This window comes from Neodiprion fabricii, chromosome 3 (assembly GCF_021155785.1).
Source record: "Neodiprion fabricii isolate iyNeoFabr1 chromosome 3, iyNeoFabr1.1, whole genome shotgun sequence".
Taxonomy (NCBI): domain Eukaryota; kingdom Metazoa; phylum Arthropoda; class Insecta; order Hymenoptera; family Diprionidae; genus Neodiprion; species Neodiprion fabricii.
In genome coordinates this window covers 32,614,818-32,634,601 of record NC_060241.1, presented here as the reverse complement: position 1 = coordinate 32,634,601, position 19,784 = coordinate 32,614,818, and the positions used below count along the sequence as shown (strand labels likewise).

Below are 19,784 nucleotides of genomic sequence, written 5' to 3'. Positions count from 1 at the left end.
GCGCTATCCAAAAGTAGTTCAGTAACCAACAACGACGGCAGAGAGCGGTCAACGCATCTGGTTTCACCTCTGGACGAAGGAGCCGTTAGAGTTCTATTAAAAAAATACCGTACACACGTAATACACTGGTACTGCAGGCATGCGCGTATTCATATTATACCGTGCAAACAGTAACGGAAGAAAGCAATTTGTCAGTTTAACAATGCGTGTCGGAAATCCCGCAGACGAATAAGTCGTTCGTTCGCAGTGGTGGAAATTATGTCCATTTATTCGCGGACGGAATCTCACCAGGAATTTCGAAAATCCATGAGGAGTAAACCACTCGCTGACTGGATTCGCGTCGATGACGGAAAAGAAAGAGGAAAAAAAAAAAAAAAATAGAAAAAAGAAAAAAAAACGTTGCGAATAACGACATACCCGCGAAAATCGATGGTCATGAAAAATGCAGGCCTGTCCCGATACAGGGATTCCTATACCGCACAACACCGAGCAGAGTCATCGGAGGAGTCTAGCGACTGACCTCACATATGCTAATTGTCCCATTGCTATCTGCACGCGACGCCACCATTGGCGTATTATCCCGTAATCACTACTCGACTGGCCCTGAATCGAAAGCAGCTCGGATGGTTTGATAAAATGAGCGAGGATCCGACGAGAAGCCTTACTTAAAAACATCGCAACCTGAAACTTTCCGAAGGCTTTCGGAAAGATCCGTCAATTTTTTCGACAATTCCTGACGGACTGGATAGCAACGATCGGATCTGTGCTGGAGGGAGGATTCCTCCCCCCCACCCCCTCCTTCCGTGCGATAACGACGAGCGTCGATGCATTTTTACGACACGCGAACGTGACGTCATCGGGCCAATATCAAGGACTCGGCAAAGCAGGGTTGACTCTTCACTCCCGATCACGTCTCGACGCAACGCGTCGACATTCGACGACCTTTGTCACGCCAGAGAACACCCGGAGCTTTAAGGAAAGAGGACATTTTCGAGGGCTTGACCGAGGGCTCTGATTAGAGGCTCGATAATATCCTGGTGAATTACAGCGGTTGGTGATGAAGTACCGTGCGAAGGGGAAAACTGTCGCGGAATCCGGTGTAGTTTCTCCACTCTCGCCGAGTTATTTTAACTGCCGGTGAATGATGCAGCGCAGAACCAACCCTCGTCGTCGTTATCTTCACCTTTGGCGAGAGTTCGCCGCCTTCCACGTTCGCGAACCATCCGCAACGCGGTTCTGGTTTGCGCGCACGTCCCAGGTAACAGTGCGAGTGAGCGAGGGTGAATGAGGGAGTGAGTGAGTGAGGGAGTCCGACGCTTGGAAGGGATCGCTCCTGATATCCGAGGACACCTTAAATCTTTATGCAAAACTGCCCCAGTGGCCGAGAACGTCGCAGTAACGGGGCCAAAGTTGACCGATCGAGACGCTCCTGCTACCCTCGCAGTTTGATAGAAATTTGCTCGTTTCACCCTTGGAAGCGCTTTTTTTTTCTTCAATTCGTTACCGTGGCGTTTCAGTGGTAAAAATTAATCTTCGTGTGATTTGTATCGATCGTTATTCAAGGATTATTGGGATCCACAGTCCGAATCAATAGTTGCGAGAGGAGAAAGACTTTGTTAGTCGCGCTAACGATAGTGAAGGCACATGAAACAACATCCCAACAGATTTTTGATGGAAAGAAAACCTTCCAAACACGCCAGTCTCAAATTTTTGTTATCTTAGCTTGGGTTGTTCGAATTTGCTTGGATTCGCTTCTATTACATGGTGTTTCATTCGTCTTCACTAACGGCGTGAATTACATTGCTCGAGAATTCTTCTATTTTGTTAACTTTTTAATCAAACTGTGGGTCTCATTAATCTTTAATCGTAACGATTTGAATTGTCTCTTATAATTTGATAACGTTTGATCAAAGTATGGCACAAAAATTGGAAAGCCAAAAATTATATCACACGTAAAACCTCGGTTGTAGAGTCGAAAAAGTATTGCAAATTTCCGCAAAATTACACACTGTAAAATTTTTCAATCGAGATAATAATACCTATATTAATATTTTGTGGGCTTAATCGCTTGCGAATTGTTTGAGTCGAGTCGATAAAATCTCGTATACTTTAAATACATGTATTTGCAATATATATACACATATCGTTTGTTTCGCGATGTTGATGCAATCGCAAATTGGCATCAAAATTCGGGTATAAACAACCAAATTGTCGTCGGAGACCCGAGTCGAGGTTCTCGACTCTGCGATCGTGAATCGAGAACCGGAATCTACTGCGCAACCCATTTTGCTTTGTTGCTCCGATTTTAATCGAGTTTCGAGAAGATATACGCGTTACACAGATCTTATTCCCAATAGGTATGCAACACTTACACATTTTCACGCATTGTCAGTTGATGAATATTAGTATTCCGCCCGACGAGTTGCTGCGTTTCGCGATACGTTCATGCCTACACGCGTTAAATTCCGACGCGTTTCAAAGGCAGAATATCTGTTTTGCATTGCAATGCGTTTAGAAGTGTAGCAAAGGAAGACGGAACAGAGAAATAAAAAGAAGTAGACTCGTAAATCAACGATGAAGTGGAAATCGACAGTGCAATTTGTTAATTACTAAACTGTTTTTTTTTTTTTTTTTTTTTTTTTTCATCTAAACAAATTGTAACAGTTGAAAATCTCTTTTTTCAAATCGTTCACCTGAAGTACCGATTGAGATTAAAATTGTACAACGTGCTCCAGGCGCCGTCAATTTTTCGAAGCCGGTATTATGGTAGTATCATAGATCATACACAGATCCAGATTTGATCTTGTGAAGTGTCGTTATCGAATGATTGCCTGCGATTCCCCGCGATAACAGGAACGTGCCGTTTGTTCCCGTTTTTAGTTTACGGCTTCTGCAACAGCGGGATTTCAATCGTCGTCGACGCGTAATAATTAGTGCCACGACCAACTTGGACAGCTCTGGGATTACAGTTTGTTCACTTTTCAAGCTGTGTCGAGAGGCCAGAGAGAAAGACTCGGACATGTACGACGCCACGGTTCATCCTGAGGAAAATCCAAGATCGTTTCGAGACCCGATTTCAGATATCGACAAAGGCAGCGAGCGCCGTTTGAGCGGTAAGTTAATTAACCCCAGATAAGGGTGTTCGGTTGTATTTTGTAATAGAAGAAGTCACGTGGTATTGGGACAAATTTTGACACGCTCTTGGGCCAAAAGTGGAGATCCGTGTTTCAGCGTTTCATTGAGTGGGCATTTGTTGGTCTGAAAAATGTATTGAAAATTTGTAAAAAAAAAAAAAAAAACCTGATAATTTTTATTCAGATATCGCGTATTTTCAAATATTTTATAGAGATTTGTTGGCCCAGAAGTGTGTCAATTTTATTTCATTCTTTTTTTTGTTGAGATCGATTTGTGATCCTGCATAACTGCGCAACTTCTCGTCGTTAAAATAGCCCACTGATCCTTGATCAGTCCTTTGGAGTTCACTTCACGCCAGTGTAACGTTGAAACACATAGATATTTATCAAGATTGCACGTTGAAGGATAAAAGTGCGGGAGTGACGTGTTGGGGAAGCAGGACAACCCGCGTTGTCTCGATTCTACATCTTTACAACTGTCTGTACAATTTCCTTTACACGCGTGTTATTTTTAATCGTTTAAAAAATGGACAAGTAAAACGCAGCACATCGTGACAGCGTGTATGCGTGTCGAAGAGGGAAGGTCATGGTTTGCACTCCGTAGTTGTAAAGTACAAAGTGGATCTGTTGAATATAATATTTCGTTACGGGCCGCTATAAAAGCTGAATGAAAATCATTTGGACACAGGCGACTGCATGGAATCCTGAAAAATATTTCTGCACTCTTTGTTTCGTAACGCTTGCAAACCTTCTTCGGAACCTTCGCGATGCATGTTACGATCATGGGGGCGGGGTTGAAGTTAGGAATTTGAAAAGTTCCGAAAGCGGTCAATTCCGAATTATTTGGTGGCGAAACTTGAAGTAAAGAAATCTAACTTTGAAGAAACAATAAAGTTTCAAATGGTCGGAAACACGACGGCTCAAAGTTCAGAAATGCAAGATTCCCAAAGTTCAAGTTACGTTGGAGCAAAGTTCCGAAAAGTAAAGTTTTGATAGAGCGAAATTCCGATAAATAAAGTTTCGATAGAATAAAAATCAGAAAAACCGAAAATCAGAGTGACCAGGATTACGAACGTAAAAGTATCGAAACTTCAAAACAAAGAAAGATCAAAGTGTCAAAATTTCGCCAAGCCGGAAATTCACAGAACTGAAGATCTTCGATCATTGGTGATTTCGATGTTTCAGATTTTAAAATTTTCTCATTTTCGCCATTTCGGAAATTTGAGCGGCGTGTTTTAGACCATTCGAAACTTTCATGGTTCGTGAAAGTTCGATTTCTTTACACTAAGTTTCATCGGGACAAAACTCGGAATTTGGCGCCTTTGAAACTTCTCAAATTTGGAATTTCAACCCCGCTCCTGGGCCATGAAAATAATATCGAGATTGTTCAGGCACCGACCACGTTACGTTCAACAAGCTCGCAGTCTTCGTTTCGCTACGGCAACTTTAAATTGATCCGTCCTCTCGGTACATGCATATGGTATAATAACACACGATTGACAGTGGTTAAGTACCACAGATTAGTCAGAAGTGATGCAGTCAGAGATTGAATGAAAGAGAGAAGGTATACGGTACAAGTAACGTGTGCAGGAACGGAGTTGTACGAAACGATTTTCAAATCCACCCACGTTGTCTAGTAAAGGTGCGAACAAAAAATTGCCACATGTACTTACAGTCCGATGAAAACAATCTTCTCAACGACTGATACGCGTCTCTTTCAAATGTTACTCTGACAACGGGCATTGTCTCTTTTTGAGTAATCATTACAGCTGCTGTTATTATACACTTACCAAAAACCACTAGAAAAGTATTTCGCAGTTTTACACACTGATCGATTTTTATCATCCGTACTCAAATACGATCTACCGTGTAATTTGAGCGTTTCTTATTCGCGCGTGCAGCGACTATTCCATACATTACTTACGGCTAATTACTAGGTGTTCCCACTGACTGTTGTATCCATTTACTGCACGTTACGACGAACGAAAATCACCTTCGTAATGATTGCATAAAACGTAATTACGCATGCACGAGTTCTCGGTAAAGGTACAGGATCGTGGGTTTTTGTTTTAGAAATTTTGAGGGTTTTTTTTTATAGCATTTTATTGGAAAATTTTCAATTCTTACTCTCTATTTGTATAATGCTTGATCAATAATTATATTATTCATCTTGAACGTGCTCCAATCAGAACCGCGGTTGTTGTTTGAAGTATGAAGAAAATGAAAACTACATATTATTGTGAACGTAGAGCGTGATTCCACGCAATGCATATTGTTGACTCAGAATCTAATTACACGGTCGCTGGAATCGCGACCGCATCGCAAGATAAAAAAAAGTAAAGTACGAACTAGATAAAAAAGAAAAAAAAAGAAAAATCACAAGCCGCAACAATATCGGTATCTCGTTGATCTTCTGGTACCTGGAATAAATACGAACAAGGTGTTACGTAAAGTATAATTATGGTTAAATTAACAGTTTTTACCGCAGGTTATATCTGTTCAACTTATTAACGCGGTCGTTGAATTAGTGACTGAACTAAAAATTAACGACCTGACGTCGAATGACTGAGATAAATTCAAGTTTGCCGTATACAAAAGAGGGGACCGTCTTTATAGATCGGTGGGTGGAACGTTTGCACTGTTGAAATTTGTAATTCAAATCTCCCACAAAACGTAAAATCACGAACGTTTTTTTAGCGAGTTGATTTAGCATCGTTGCTTTAGATTTCCACTCGGCTAAAATCAATGACAGTTATACACAGGTACATACGCCCTACATACCTACATATGTATTATATGCATAGATGAGATGCACAAGCGACGACTGGTTGTCCGACTTGTGGATGAGGCGAGAAAAAATGAGTCTAGAAAAACACCGGGTTACTGTTATAACTGACAATGAACTTGAAAAGAGACGTAATAGCATTGTTGCAACGAAACTATAATTATAATTACGTGGGAACGAAACGAGAGTTAATTTCGAAGGGAACGATACGTGCATGTGAGTTCTCGAGAAATTTTTACCTTTCCTTTTTTAACACATCTTTGCAATCCCGATACGTTCACCGATATTTTTTTCCTTCTCGTTCACTGTTTAGCGTAAGAAACATCGTCTGTGTGTGAAAATAGTACGTTACGTTTATTTTTTTTCCGAATTACATTTTTTTAAGCGAGATCAGAGGATGTGAGGTGAAGGATTTGAGACGGAAGTCAGGCTGATTCGTATCTGGCAAGGCGATAAGACTTGTTGTTTTATACGTGGAATTGTTAGAAATAAATTTGTTGCATGAGTTTACTCACCGTGAATGCGAATAGCGACTGGCCGCTCGGACATGCAGGTAACTGAACGGCGTGGCAAAAGGCTCGACAGGTGCTGCCTCGCGCCAAATAATCGCAAAGCATGCTGGACTATCGAATATTCCCCCCCTTAGATTGATTTCCATTTGCGCCTGAAAGTGGGAAGTTAATTAAATTATCCTGTAGAAAATGATCGGCGAATATGATATGCCGAAAAACATGTATCGATCTGATTTCGAAGACTGGTAACTGTAGTCGAATTCACTGTTTTTGTTTTTTTCGGAGGGGAATGAGCAGTCAATTTTTAGGCTTCGTCAGGTCGAGGAAAATTTTGAAAATGTTATCACGATCGACTACCAAAAGCAACAAACCGATTTAGAGAAGCCGTAAATAAGTGTTTGGATTATTTTTAGTTTTTTGAAAAAAATAAACACACGGCAAAGGAATTGACAGTCAAAATAATAAAATACAAAACACCAACGAATGGCGTAAGAATAAGCAAAAACCGTTCGGTACGTTTCCAATAAATTTTGGATCGGGAAGAACTTGCCGTGAGATTGGGCGATTAGCTTTCGTAACATCGCGTAAAAGGTTAGACTAAAACAGCGTGCCTACGTAAACTGACCGAAAGTGGCAATTAAAAATGTTTGATCGAAGCTGAATACTCGTATTTACCTGCCTGTATTTCAAGGTATCTCATCGCGAACTTCGGCTCTTAATTTTTTATTCAACTTGAATTGGAATGAATATTTTCACGCACATGCTACGTAACGAGCATCTCGTCTAATAAGAAACGTGACTGAACAAAGCAAACGGCCGGTAGATTTTCTCAAGAATTAATCCCGACCCACATACCGGAATTGCATGGTAATTATCATTATACATTAGATAGGGAAATGAAAGTGTAATAAAAATTCTACGCTAGAATTATTTCCATGCAAGCTTGTAAAATTACCGAAGGATACGAAGCTCGAGTCGACGTGCAGCAGCATCGCCTTTCGCACGGACGACGACTAATCGACAAATTTGCCGTGGTTATCAACGCGGTGAAATAACCACTAAAATTAACAGCAAACAAAACATTCTCGAGCTGTATAACACACAAGCGGATTATCGCGGGAGAATTTGTTTACAGGTTTGTTAATATACGAGAATGACACGTGTAGCTTTATAAGCCTGTGTAATTTGTATACGGTAATCATTGATTCAAATTAGACAAGTTGTACAGTAATTCATACGAGAGAAGAACATGTCTGACCTTTTCTCACTGCGTTGCATGATGACGGAAATTATGAAAATATTTATAGACGATCGGATGTTTACTCGTATGTAAATTTTCTATTCGTTAACAAAGTAGGTATAAATCCTGTTTTACAGTAACCTTCGGCAAATTATTCGGAAAGAGCTTCTTCACTTTCATTTCATTAAAATGTCACCGTTTTTCCGTTAAATGACGCGGTGGTGATTTGAGTTTTACACCCGACAACTATTCTCATGAGTTTTTCCGATTTGTACTTTCACCACTTGTCAAAGTCTATTCATAATGGCTCCCATCAGCAGTTTGGTTATACTCAACACGATTATCGGAATGTATAAAAATGATAATTTGCCTAACGCGTAGTCAAAAAAAATCATGATTCGATAGTATTTTATCATGCTGTATTACAAGGCGACCACCGGTATACGCAATATCAGTGATAAACATTTTGTTTATAGCCTGCTCGTTCCTTAAAGAGTTTTCAAGAATAATTGCTATTAGGAATAGTATCGAAAACAATAGACGCTCCATTTTCTTATCTTATAACAATTCGATACGCACAATTTTTCGGATTCAACTTATAATTAAGGATGTTGTTTGCTCAAATATCGATACTTCCCTTGTTAGTTTTACTACGAGACAATCGTACATTCAGGATTTATCAAATTGTTATCTTAGTAAAGTACGTGAATATAATCTAATAATCTAATCTTTGGAAATATAAACGTTGAAAATACTAGAATTCTAATTTAAATAAAAGCTTAAATATCGATGCTCTATTTTAAACCGCTTCAAAAAGATTGAAAACCATCTAGATTCGTTCCATTTCTCTCTACATTGGCTGATTTTATTCAGAAGACTATATTTTCTACAAAGTTACTGAACAAATTGTTCTTTTTTTCAGTTAAAGTCGATTCAGCATTGCCATCTGTTGATCATAATCAAAATCGCTTCATCATTGTAAAGTTAAATGCTTAACGATTCCAATATGATGAAAATAAGATTGCCAATGAATTAAATATTTGAAAATAGTTTTTTTAGTAAAATGATCCATTGCAGAGTGAGATTGAACAAATCAACCAGGTTTTCAACGATTCTGTAATCATTTGAAACTAAGTATCTACACCTAAACTTTTGTTTATAATTCCTTAGTGTTGTCTCGTTTCTTTTTCTCTTAAATCCATCGAGATTTTCGTAGCTCGCGAATAAGAATATAATTTGACAAATATAAGGGACGCACGACTACCTCGTAATAAAATTGAATGAATGGCATCGGTTTTTAGCCAACTAACTACCTTGAGAAGTTTCCAGGCTGCTGAAATTTTTTGTTCTCCTTAAATTGAAGAAAAAACGTGGATTTGGGCTGACCATGATCCAGCCTGTGAACTTTTCGTCTTCATACTCGTTACAACCTGTAATAGTAATAATATGCATAATAATAATACTAATTTCATCATTTCATTCGAACTTTGGAAGCTCAGTGTCAAATTCGTGATCAGCAACCGAAAAAATCTTCAAGTACCGATTTTCATCGAAATGCAAATGTCTTTAATTTTAAATTTAAATTCTGGAAATCTGAGCTTAGATTCGTGATCAGCAATCCAAAAAACCATATGGTACGAATTTTGATTCGAATCCGTTCATCCATTCGCACGACGTCGACATTTCTATTTTATTTCTTGTAATTCTGTTATTCAAATAATTCGGAAAGTACTAAACCGGTCAAAGGTAAGGTCTAAAAAAATCGCTTCCAAGTTTGTAAAAGACGCGTCGACTGGGAGAAAAATCATAAAAATCCGATGGCTCGATCTCGAGATATCGTTGAACAAAAGAATTAATCACACACGTACACGCATACATACACACACGGGCGTCCATCTGAAAATAATTGGCGGTGATTCTCTAATAGGCCTTGAAACGTCGAGATCTGGTGAAAATTCAACTTTTCACTCTCGGGGTGGTCACAATAAATTCCTATTTTCTCTGAAAACACGGGAAAGGGAAATTAAAAATGCGACGGACTTGAAAGAAGCGCGTATGGAAATCACGCTCGCGTCTCGCTCGCCTAACACTCTGGAAACCGTGTAGTTTACATGCAACTCCGAACTTAACCATTACCATTCCACAGGCTGCAGTGGACCTTGACTTTGATCGCATACGCCTTGCGTGATACACCTAATACACGCGTGTAACAAAGTAACGATTTTCTATGTATGCACGCACCTCAACACTTCCGCAGGATCCCACCTTCCGTTTACGTAATAATCCGCGTACCTACGCAAGGTGCGCTATATCACGGGCGTTTCTTGTCTCCATCCGATCGTCACGCTCGGCTGGCTTCGAACCTGTAATAATCTACATGCTATCCGCCACTGAATCGTGTCGACTCAACTACAGATCCATCGGAGACTAGTCGAGAACGTGCTCGATGCGTCGTCGCGTGAAATTTATCTATTCGAGCATGCGAAAGTAGGAAGTTAGAAATGCCTCGATCCGATTAGTTGCAGCTATTTTTATTCCAAAGCCAAGTTTGAAACCAACGGACAATCGAACCGGCATCGGATTTCTCAAATCAAATATCGTCGACTCGAGATTGGGGAGCTTTTTAAAAATATTATCTTGATCGCGAATGAATCTAATTGTCGACACGTTACCAAAAACAGACCTACTTTTAGAGCGAATTAAGCCTACGACATGGGTCACTTTCCGTATGACGCTATCAATTTCCTGCTTCCTGACAATCCTGATACCGAATACTGTTAAAACGTTATTAATGTTACCCTACAGGCTGATCGCAGAGCGATAATTTTCGCCGATGTGACTTGCGCGATTCGCTGCAATAATAGGGGTTGCAAAATGTAAAGGTCGACGTTCTATGTCAGGATATACGTGACATAATTACGATATCACGAGCAGGGCAAGCTAATTTTTCGTACTTTCCGAGGGGGAGATGACGGGTAAAAGAAGGTGTGTAATTTACGACCCCACCCCACGTGGCAACCTTGACCCAGAAAAAAAAAGAGGCCGCTCCACTCTTTCGGCCACGGGTGAAAAACAACACCGATCAAACCGACCAAAAATTTCTCATCATTTAGGTCAATATATACGAGAAGCGTGACCTCAAACTCGCTCGTTATTATCTGGCTTGGAATTTACACGATTCCTCTTCTGGCACGAGATCACGGTTAAGGGGTGCCGGCCAAACCCCGTCCCTGAGGGAGCCAAGGAAATAAAAAACCCTTGGCCCAACCCTGGCTCGCCTTATCCCTCACGGAAACGACGAGCATGATTAAAAGTGAGCTTGGTTGAAAATACTTTTCTAACGTCCGTACGAACAGACGATACAATTGTGTTGGAAAAAAACGAAAAATTCTTTCAAATTTAATATTCTCTTAATTCCGATACCGATGATCGCACGGTTTGCGAATTTTTGCGGAGATATTTGAGCAGTCTGTGTAGATCGGGATAAATGATCTCGTTACACGTTAATTCATAATCGATTGGAATGAAATTCAAACTCGAAAATGTAATGCACAAATACCGATCTGGCATTCCAGAAAATACGACCGAGCAATCAGTGCCAAACATTTCTCATGTATAAATGAATTTCGAAAAGGTGGTAATTTCGAGAAACGAGAAATTATCGACGGTTACGAAAATGATCGGCAACAGTGTTACAAGGATCCAAAAATATAATCCTGCTTAGAGAAGAGCGTGTCCGTCACGCCGTATTTTGTCGATGCTTTTTTCTTTCTTTGTTCATTTATTTATTTATTTATTTGTTCATTCTTCTTATACAATGACAATGCTAGTTCTACACGGTGACCGTAAGTGGAGACCACTCGGACTCTTCCTGTATGCTTGCAAAAACTCCGCAGATCGACGACGTAGACGCGAATATATCCGAATGCACACAGACACTAATATGCACTAGCTAAAAGTTGCGAAGCGACGTTATTGCTTGAATGTCTGATTTTGTGCCGTAAAAAAGCTTGTTTACGTAATTGCTTTGGGATGGTTGTAATTACATCCGATGTCTAGCCAAGAACGTTCTGGGGAATCACGGAGTTTAGGTACCGTGCCTGGCGCATGTATAATCGTCGTCTTTTCCCGAAGCATTATTCTACGCAGTGAGTCACGAATCGGTCGAATTAAATCGCGTGTAAATGAGTTTCGTATCGATGATTCCGCGGGCTCGGAAAAACTCCTTCCACCAGATATCACTGATTTTTTTATTCTGATCTTTGAGCCCTCGCGATACTAATTATTATGGAATTACAGGTATTCAGGTTCGAATAAGATTCGACCGTGATTAAAATCAACGATAAATATAGTAGATCGATGTGATTGATCGTTGATACGAAGTTCTCGTCGGTAGATTGACAGATCGAAGTTTTGTCGAGTGGTGGGAGGAGTGCAGGTACGTAATTAGTACTTGAAAAGTTCGGCATAGAAAATGCGGATAGAAAACTAAAGGATCCAGTGAAAGTTGGTAGAATACATTCGAGAACCAGATGTCTGGTTGCAAATTACCTCTGAAAGAGATTTTGCGACGCCGAGAGGATTAAACGATCGGGAAGCGACGAAGTCAGGAGTACAAAGAGTTAATCGGGAATTACGTGGCACGGTGAATTCAAGAACCGTGACTAATTATTGCCTGTCTCGGTTATCAGCGCCCGCATCATGCGAACATCATTTTCATACAACCGCCCTGCTGCTGGTGTATAAATATAGCCAATCGCATTATCCTGGACACTTCGATCAGCGGCCAAGGCCAAGTCAGCAGCCGTTGCTATCTGCGTTGAAAAATTTAGGAGTCAAACATCGAGTCGAGATGTTGTCAGGGGGATCAACTCGATTTAATTTGTTAGCGTGTGAGTCCGGTGACCGTTTCCTATTCGAGCAGGGAACTCGTAGGTATACATTTGCTCGCGGTAACTCGCAAACAATTACCGCCAGTTTCCTAGGCTTAAGTTTACCAATTTACGTTCGTTATGCGACACGTTAATACGGCAAACAGCTTGTTGACTGCGTATAGAGCCGAGAAGTTTACCACCGACAAACACGCGGCGTTTAACACGATCGTTCGGAAACGTCTGGATGTAGGTAAGTAACGTACCTACACGAGTACGCGATACAACCTACACGAAAATCGTCATCGGACCGGTGCGTTGCCATGCACAGTGGTAAAAACGATGAGCTGTAATCGAAGCAAGAAACTGTTTTCTTCGGATCTCAAATTATTGTCCATTATCCGCAATGAGCTAAAAATAATCGGACACGACTCGATTGAATCGGTAAAAATTAGTGGGCTGATCGACTGTTTCGCATTGTTTTTTTTTTTTTTTTTGGAACGGTGCATTTGAAACAGAAATTTCGTAAATTTCAGTACGTAGTCTTAGTAGCGGAAAAGTTTTTTAATAATTAACAGTTTCATTCAAAGTATTTTTCAACATCAGATGAAAATAATCACTTATCTTTCACTCGTTATATCAAATAGGTACTTACGATTGAATTGATACTTGATTCACAAAAATTGATATTGTATTGCGTCGTTCGTGGGAGTAGAAAACAAAAACCGATCGCGAGGAAAAATAATCGAGTTTGAAAATTCGTTCATTATACTCGGTTAATCGGGAAAAAATAATCGATCATTTTTGGTCATTCCTAATTCACAACTTCGCGTCATCACTTCGGTCGTTCGATTGGATCTAAGATTCTTCTGCGTCTATTTCGCTTCTCGCTTGCGAGTCGATCGGAAGGAAATTTTCCAGGGGAATCGATGATCAGGAATGGATTATTTCGTGGCAAGTATTCAAGAATGTGCAGATGTAATAAAAAAAAACCGTGACTCGTAAGCAAAACAATCGCGTTTGATCGCACCGAGAAGTCGAGCATCCGCATCGTAAATCGGAGATTGTTAAAACGCCACACTGCGATAATTTTTGCAAACTGTATTGAAGTAAACGCACTTGCCAGATTATCCATCCGCCGTGTATAATGGGTCGCTGCAGGAATCAAAGAGAGCGGTAAACGAACCTGGTGGAAAATTTTTTGACCCACCTTCAAGCGATGCGAAAAATGTTTGCGAGTTCTATTGTCGGACATTGTTACCTTCGTCTGAATCGTTTCTTGCAAAAGTTGGAATTACAACAAATCCGCGACGCAGTACCGAGTTATAATTCAATCGTCCCAGATATATATCGAAGAACAACAATATGGAAAAAGCACCGTAATTATAGACTCAACTGCGCAGCTCTTCAATAATTAATTTTCCAAGTAGTCAGGTATTCGAGTCGTTCTGCAGGCTTTATATTTATTATACTTATAACACACAACTGCACACACCGTGTCAGGCATATCTAATTGTGTAAGTCGATCACCGCGAGGCGAAGCTTGAATCATTCCCGTGATGGTTTTCCACTCAATTAACAAAATGGCAGCACGCATTAACGAGAGTATCGCGTTCATGTTATTTCTTGTACAAACTGAGAAGTTTTAAAAACCGCAATATATACATTTTTAACCATCCTTCGCGACGTCGGTTCGTTCGAAAGAAAATTTTTTTAGCATGCAGCAATTATGTCGAGCATAAAACAAGTCTTTGAACTCTCCCGTGACCCATTCGCACGGTATAATTCTAAAACGTGTAATTCAAGTTAGATTAGAATCCGCAAAAAACAATACATTAGCCGAAATTTTTCGAGATTCTAGTCCGCGGACGGACGTGATGCCAATCTACCGCTTTCACGCGTCTATTACATTATATATGTATGTATATATGTTCTGACCGTGACTCAATCGAGTAATTTAAACTTCATTCAAATGACTTTCTAAGATAGTGTAAAATACATTAATTAGAGCGACGAAACTGGATCTCTTTATACTTGTACCAGATTTCCCAATTTTTAGTACAAACTAAGTGAAATTAGACAACAACAAAAAAAAAAAAAAACAAAAGAATCGATCCAATTTACGACAACGGTCCCGCACACACGTATGATCGTGTATAATACCCGCGTAAATATTGCCACAAAACGCGCCGCCGCGCCTGTGCAAAGCGTCGGATAAAAATATCACGTAACTGATTAATTAATTAATTGATTAATTATTACCGAGCGAACAAGCGGCGGCTGTACTGACTCGCGATTATTCGATGCCTACCTGCGAACGCGGTGCGTGTGCTGAATTAATCTCGCATCTGCGGCACGTTTCGTTTCCTTTATTGGGAATTTTTCTAATCAACCAACATCTGAACGCCGAGGCTAGCAACATGTAAGCGCGATACGTCGCGCATTGTGCTCAGGCATAATATTAGTAATAATTTACCGAGCGTCGTGTCTGCGCGATGTGCCTTTTCACGTAATATTTGTTTACATAACACGCACACCTCCGCACCGGGGCAACCTTAACCTTATGCCTGAGTTATGCCTGCATCGACATCCTTCACTTACACATTTGCACAGCCGATGATGAGAGACGGCTGACACGGATAACGCGAGTTCGTCTCGTTGCTCGCCTTCTGCAAACGGGTAATACGAAAGGCAAGTGTTATTCTAATTGCTGATTAGCTACGCGACGCGAAGGAGACTCGCATCCTTACGCCTCTCGCAATTAGACGACCGACGGTAATTTCGATTAAGGCTTCTCGAGATCGCGGACGAGGTCCTGATCTCGGTTGATGCACGGAGATAATTGATTGGCCGAAAAACTATGCTTCCCGTTGATATTATTACGAGATAGCCGTGGATTGATATCTTTTTAATAGAAAAATAGAAAATACTGATGTTATCGGCGAAAGCCTTGTACGTCGATATTTCTTTTCAAATATGTTGAAAATTCGCTTACGATCTCACTCATGCTTGAAACTCCAATAGTGATTTTTGTAAATTTGAAATTCAAAGAAACCTGCATGCATTTTTCTGTCCCGACCTGCGGCTCTCGGCTTCTTGGGATAAGATAAACTACCCTCCTTTATCAAGGGTGCGGAAAGTTTTGCGAACAGCGGAATTGCGAACACCGCTTTTGACTTACCGAAAGTCTTTCGAGTCGAGAAGACTTATAGATTTTGGTTTGGAATTTTCCGTTTCTGGGATATCGGAGGAAATAGTGGAAAGAATTTAGCCCGGCATTTCCGGCAAGCGTATTATTGGGATGAATTGAGGATTAACCGACTCTTTCAAATTATTGACATCGTCGAATAAATCGTGTCGACTTCAAAGCGGTGTTTTTTTTTCAATCATTCCTTTGTCAATTTTAACACAAGATCGACAAATATTTTATTAGTACCAACGAAAGATCATTTTTTTTTTAAATTTATGTATAAAAAAATGGTTTTCGTCGGCGCAAGTTTTACTGGGATAGTCAGATATTTTGATAATTTTAAAAAACTCCGTCAACGCGCATGCGCTTCACGAGAAATAGTCACAATCAACGTGGATCATTCTACGTTCGTTACACAGGCAGTGAATTGAGAATAACAGTCTCGTTGCGGATTGAATTTATCACAGAAATTTTTATTCAATTAAAAATGGGAGATGCCAGTGTGGTAAAATTATTGCGTGAGCTGCAACTGCCGTCGCTGATTGGGTCTTTTGGAGGTGAGCAAAAAATATAATCGACTATTTATCGATTCTCGTGATACTTGACGTATAAGTACGTGATCAATGCCTTTATAGTTTCACCACTTGAATTAATCGAATTCTTAGCAAGTTGTTGAACAATTCAGTTTGTTTAAGTGTACTGTAACTCTCAATACAGAGAAACCTAAATTAATCGGAGGGGTGATTCTACTTTTTTCGTCGTCAAAAGAAAAAACAGAGTAATTCAATTGTTTCGCGAAATCCTTTCCTTCGGCTTCGAAAAATAGATTTCATGAAATCATTTCGATATATTTGTTGCTTGGACTCAATCAGTCGATACGAAATATTCGTTGACTGTATATCTAGAAAATTGTGTCGTTGATTGAATACAAATTTTCATTTTTGCTTAAACAATAATTTTGTCTCGGTTTTATAAAAGCGAGTTTTTTTTATACAGACAACATTCGATTGAATTACATCGAATGTCGGAGTCACGTATAATGATGTTACGAGTGTTTTATCGCCGGAAGTAGCCCAAATGACGTTTGTCAAACCTGAGAATTGACAGATGATAATGTACAACGTGTCAACGTGGCCTTGTCTGATTGTTCCGTCCATCACATAACTGATTACATCGTCAGTGAATAACCGAATCTTTAATCGCGAAAAAGAAGACGTACATGTACATTGTACATGTATGTATAAAAAAATATCGGTTGTATTTGGGAACCCCCCTCAAAACTTTAATTTTGGTAGAAAAAAACATTCCTGGAGCGTCCGATCCGGGCTTTGTAATTTAATGGGAAGTCGCCGCTCATTGGACATTTCGAATTATAGCAGCCAATAAACATCTATGAGCTACACGCTTCACTTCGCTTGCACGTGAATCTAATGAATTTCCTAGGATAAGGCACAGGTTGTTCGATCCAAATTTTCCTCGTCACAAACAACAAGTAAATATCGTCTCTTCCAAGAGACATTATTATTCGAGTCGAGTGGATTCATTGCGATCCCCAATGCCTTGATTACTCGAACAATTTTCGATGAAAAATAATAATAACAATAACGACAGTAACAATTTGCAACAAAAAACCAACGCACTTGTCCCAAAAAATTGATTGGATCCAAGCGCATCGTAAATTCGAAGCAAAGGAATTACTCGTCGATTTAACGAAAAAAAAGTGAAATCGGGATAAGAATGATCGCAACGATTCGAAGGGTAGGAATAACTCCGAATCTCGTACTTCTCCGAGAAACTTGTCCCGCAATGTTTTCTCCCCCCATAATAATCCAGCCCTTACGCCTCGGCCGTTATTAATCGGCGCGTATGTAAAACGACGCGAATAAATGATATTACGACGAAGGCCGAAAAGCAGCGTAGACGGAATTCGGTCCATGCCCAACTCGAGTGGCATAATCGCGAGTGACAGGGACGGATGGCGATATTCGCGTAATAAGACAGAACCGTGTACCATCAACGATTAATTTCGCGTATGCGTGTAATATGGCTGCCTGCAGGGCAAGGTCGTCGGTTTGATCAATTACCGGCGTGTGTGTGCGAGGGTGATATAACAAAGGTGTATCGTATTATCATCGTAAGCGTCGCGTGTCTATTTGCCGGGCCGATGCTTCTTCACGTGCCTCTGCTGCAGAGGTAAGCCACGTCGTGTACACAGCCGATGTTTGTATGGACCTTATACTCACATGCCTGGAACGTAAAACGGTGTTACAACGCGTAACGTGGCTCGATTTACAGTAGAGACGAAGGTATTCTAGGTTGTTTGCAGAAGCTGCCGCTGCTCCGTGTCCTAATTAAAATGGTTAATTACTGCCTCGAGACGCGCACACAAACGCACATATATATGTATATATATATATATATATATATATATATGCGTGTATACTCAGCGGTGCAACTGTAACGAGAATCTTGTGCACGACTCCGAGAGGTATTATACCTGTGTATATTATACGCTCTGCGGTATACGGGTTGTTGCGAAAATTTTTTAGGTACCGTTCAGTTTTCTGCACATCTGAATCAACGTTGTTACTCGCGCACCTATAACTAGTAATTTGAAACGACGGAGTCACATTTTGTGGAAAATTTTCAGTTCCTTGGTTTGTGCGTACACGTCTGAATGTTAAATCCATAATGGGATTTAGTGTTTTTGAAATATGTTGTTCATACATGTCATTCATAGGTTGTTTGTTTTTTGTTTTCTTATAGTTCTATTTCTTTTCTCACGTTTTTTGGTGGAGGGAAAAATTTCGTTTGTCTGCGAATTAAGAGAACTGACAACATGACAGCGAATCTTCGTATGTAATATGTAATGGGTATATTATTTGTGAAAAATTTGTGACGCGCCGAGTTTGCGGGTATCTCTTTTTTAATGCTCGGTGGAATAAATTTTGAGAGAAATTTGAACAAGATCGTAACGAGTCGTAAAGTATAAACGTCCGAGATGTACGATAATCACAAAAAGAATATTAACAATATTGCCGGGAACTGTGAACGTGTTGTACTTATTACGTAATGAAAAGTATGTGACGTGTATACATAGCCGCGTATACCTATTTGCAAAAAATTTGCCCATAAAATACCATAATAACCGATTACAAAGCTGTGTATGACGCATGGTTTATATATTATACATATAGAGCGTTATTCGAGGCGTGTTTTGCATTACGATACCGTGAGCGTTCAACTTGATAACGATTAATGCGCTCGAAAGTACGTTTCAGATACATATATACGACAATTTGTTAAGAACTATGCAAAATACGCGACGACACGCTTGTCGTAAGAATTCGAAACGCGAATCGTTGATCGTTGATGCGAAACGCTTCTCATTCCAGTGTCCGTACCTGTTGGTCATCATCCGCGGAATAATTACGAGCTCTGATATAATCTTTAAACAACAATTTCTTTCATCGTCTATAAACGTGAGACTCACCGCGTGCGATCGTGAATTATATGCAGGTAATATAAATATCTCGCGTAACGTACTTTGTTATACCGGACGTTTGCGAAGTATGTGTCGCTGATACGTTATAGATAGAAGAAAACAATATGGGATCATCAGTTTTTTTTAAATTCAATGCGTCACTCGGTCCTACGTCACGTACTGCACGGTGATTTTTTATTTTTTTATTTTTTTTTTCCCCCGCCTATTCTACAGGCATCCCATAGTAATTTTGGTGAAAAATATTCTTCAAAATTATATTTTAGGATAGTGAAAATAGCGTCACCTTTTACTGGAATTTCGAACAAGTTCTTTTCTTGATCTGACACGGTGCTATAGGTGAGATATTTTTCTCACTTTTAATATATATTATGATAATGACCAGCAGACAGAAAACACAATTTGGAAGAGTCGTAAAACATTCCTCTACAATTTGTGAAATGTTGTAGTAACAATCATCATCATCGAAACTTCCAGGCACCAGTTAGTTACACGAATGTTTTGCTTTCCTTTGAGAGAATAATATACCCGACCGAGTGATGGAAATCCT

General features: G+C 39.9%; 1 protein-coding gene and 1 long non-coding RNA gene across 3 annotated transcripts in view; one reads left to right on the top strand and one right to left on the bottom strand.

Moving 5' to 3' along the window:
* Positions 1–415: 415 nt before the first annotated feature.
* Positions 416–19,784, top strand: part of LOC124178211 (aquaporin AQPAe.a) — a 39,733-nt gene continuing 20,364 nt past the window's right edge. The window contains exons 1-2 of the mRNA XM_046561446.1: positions 416–1,258; positions 2,987–3,113. Coding sequence (XP_046417402.1) covers positions 1,142–1,258; positions 2,987–3,113 — 244 coding nt within the window. The 5' untranslated portion in view covers positions 416–1,141. The remainder of the gene's footprint in view (positions 1,259–2,986; positions 3,114–19,784) is intronic.
* LOC124178215 lies at positions 5,227–9,783 on the bottom strand. Of its 2 annotated transcripts, XR_006869766.1 has the most exons (4): positions 9,552–9,772; positions 8,985–9,101; positions 6,435–6,583; positions 5,227–6,247 (listed from the first exon to the last, which is right to left on the bottom strand). It is a non-coding gene; the product is annotated as an uncharacterized LOC124178215 (long non-coding RNA). The 2 variants fall into 2 exon arrangements; XR_006869765.1 differs by having other exon boundaries at positions 5,227–6,583; positions 9,552–9,783.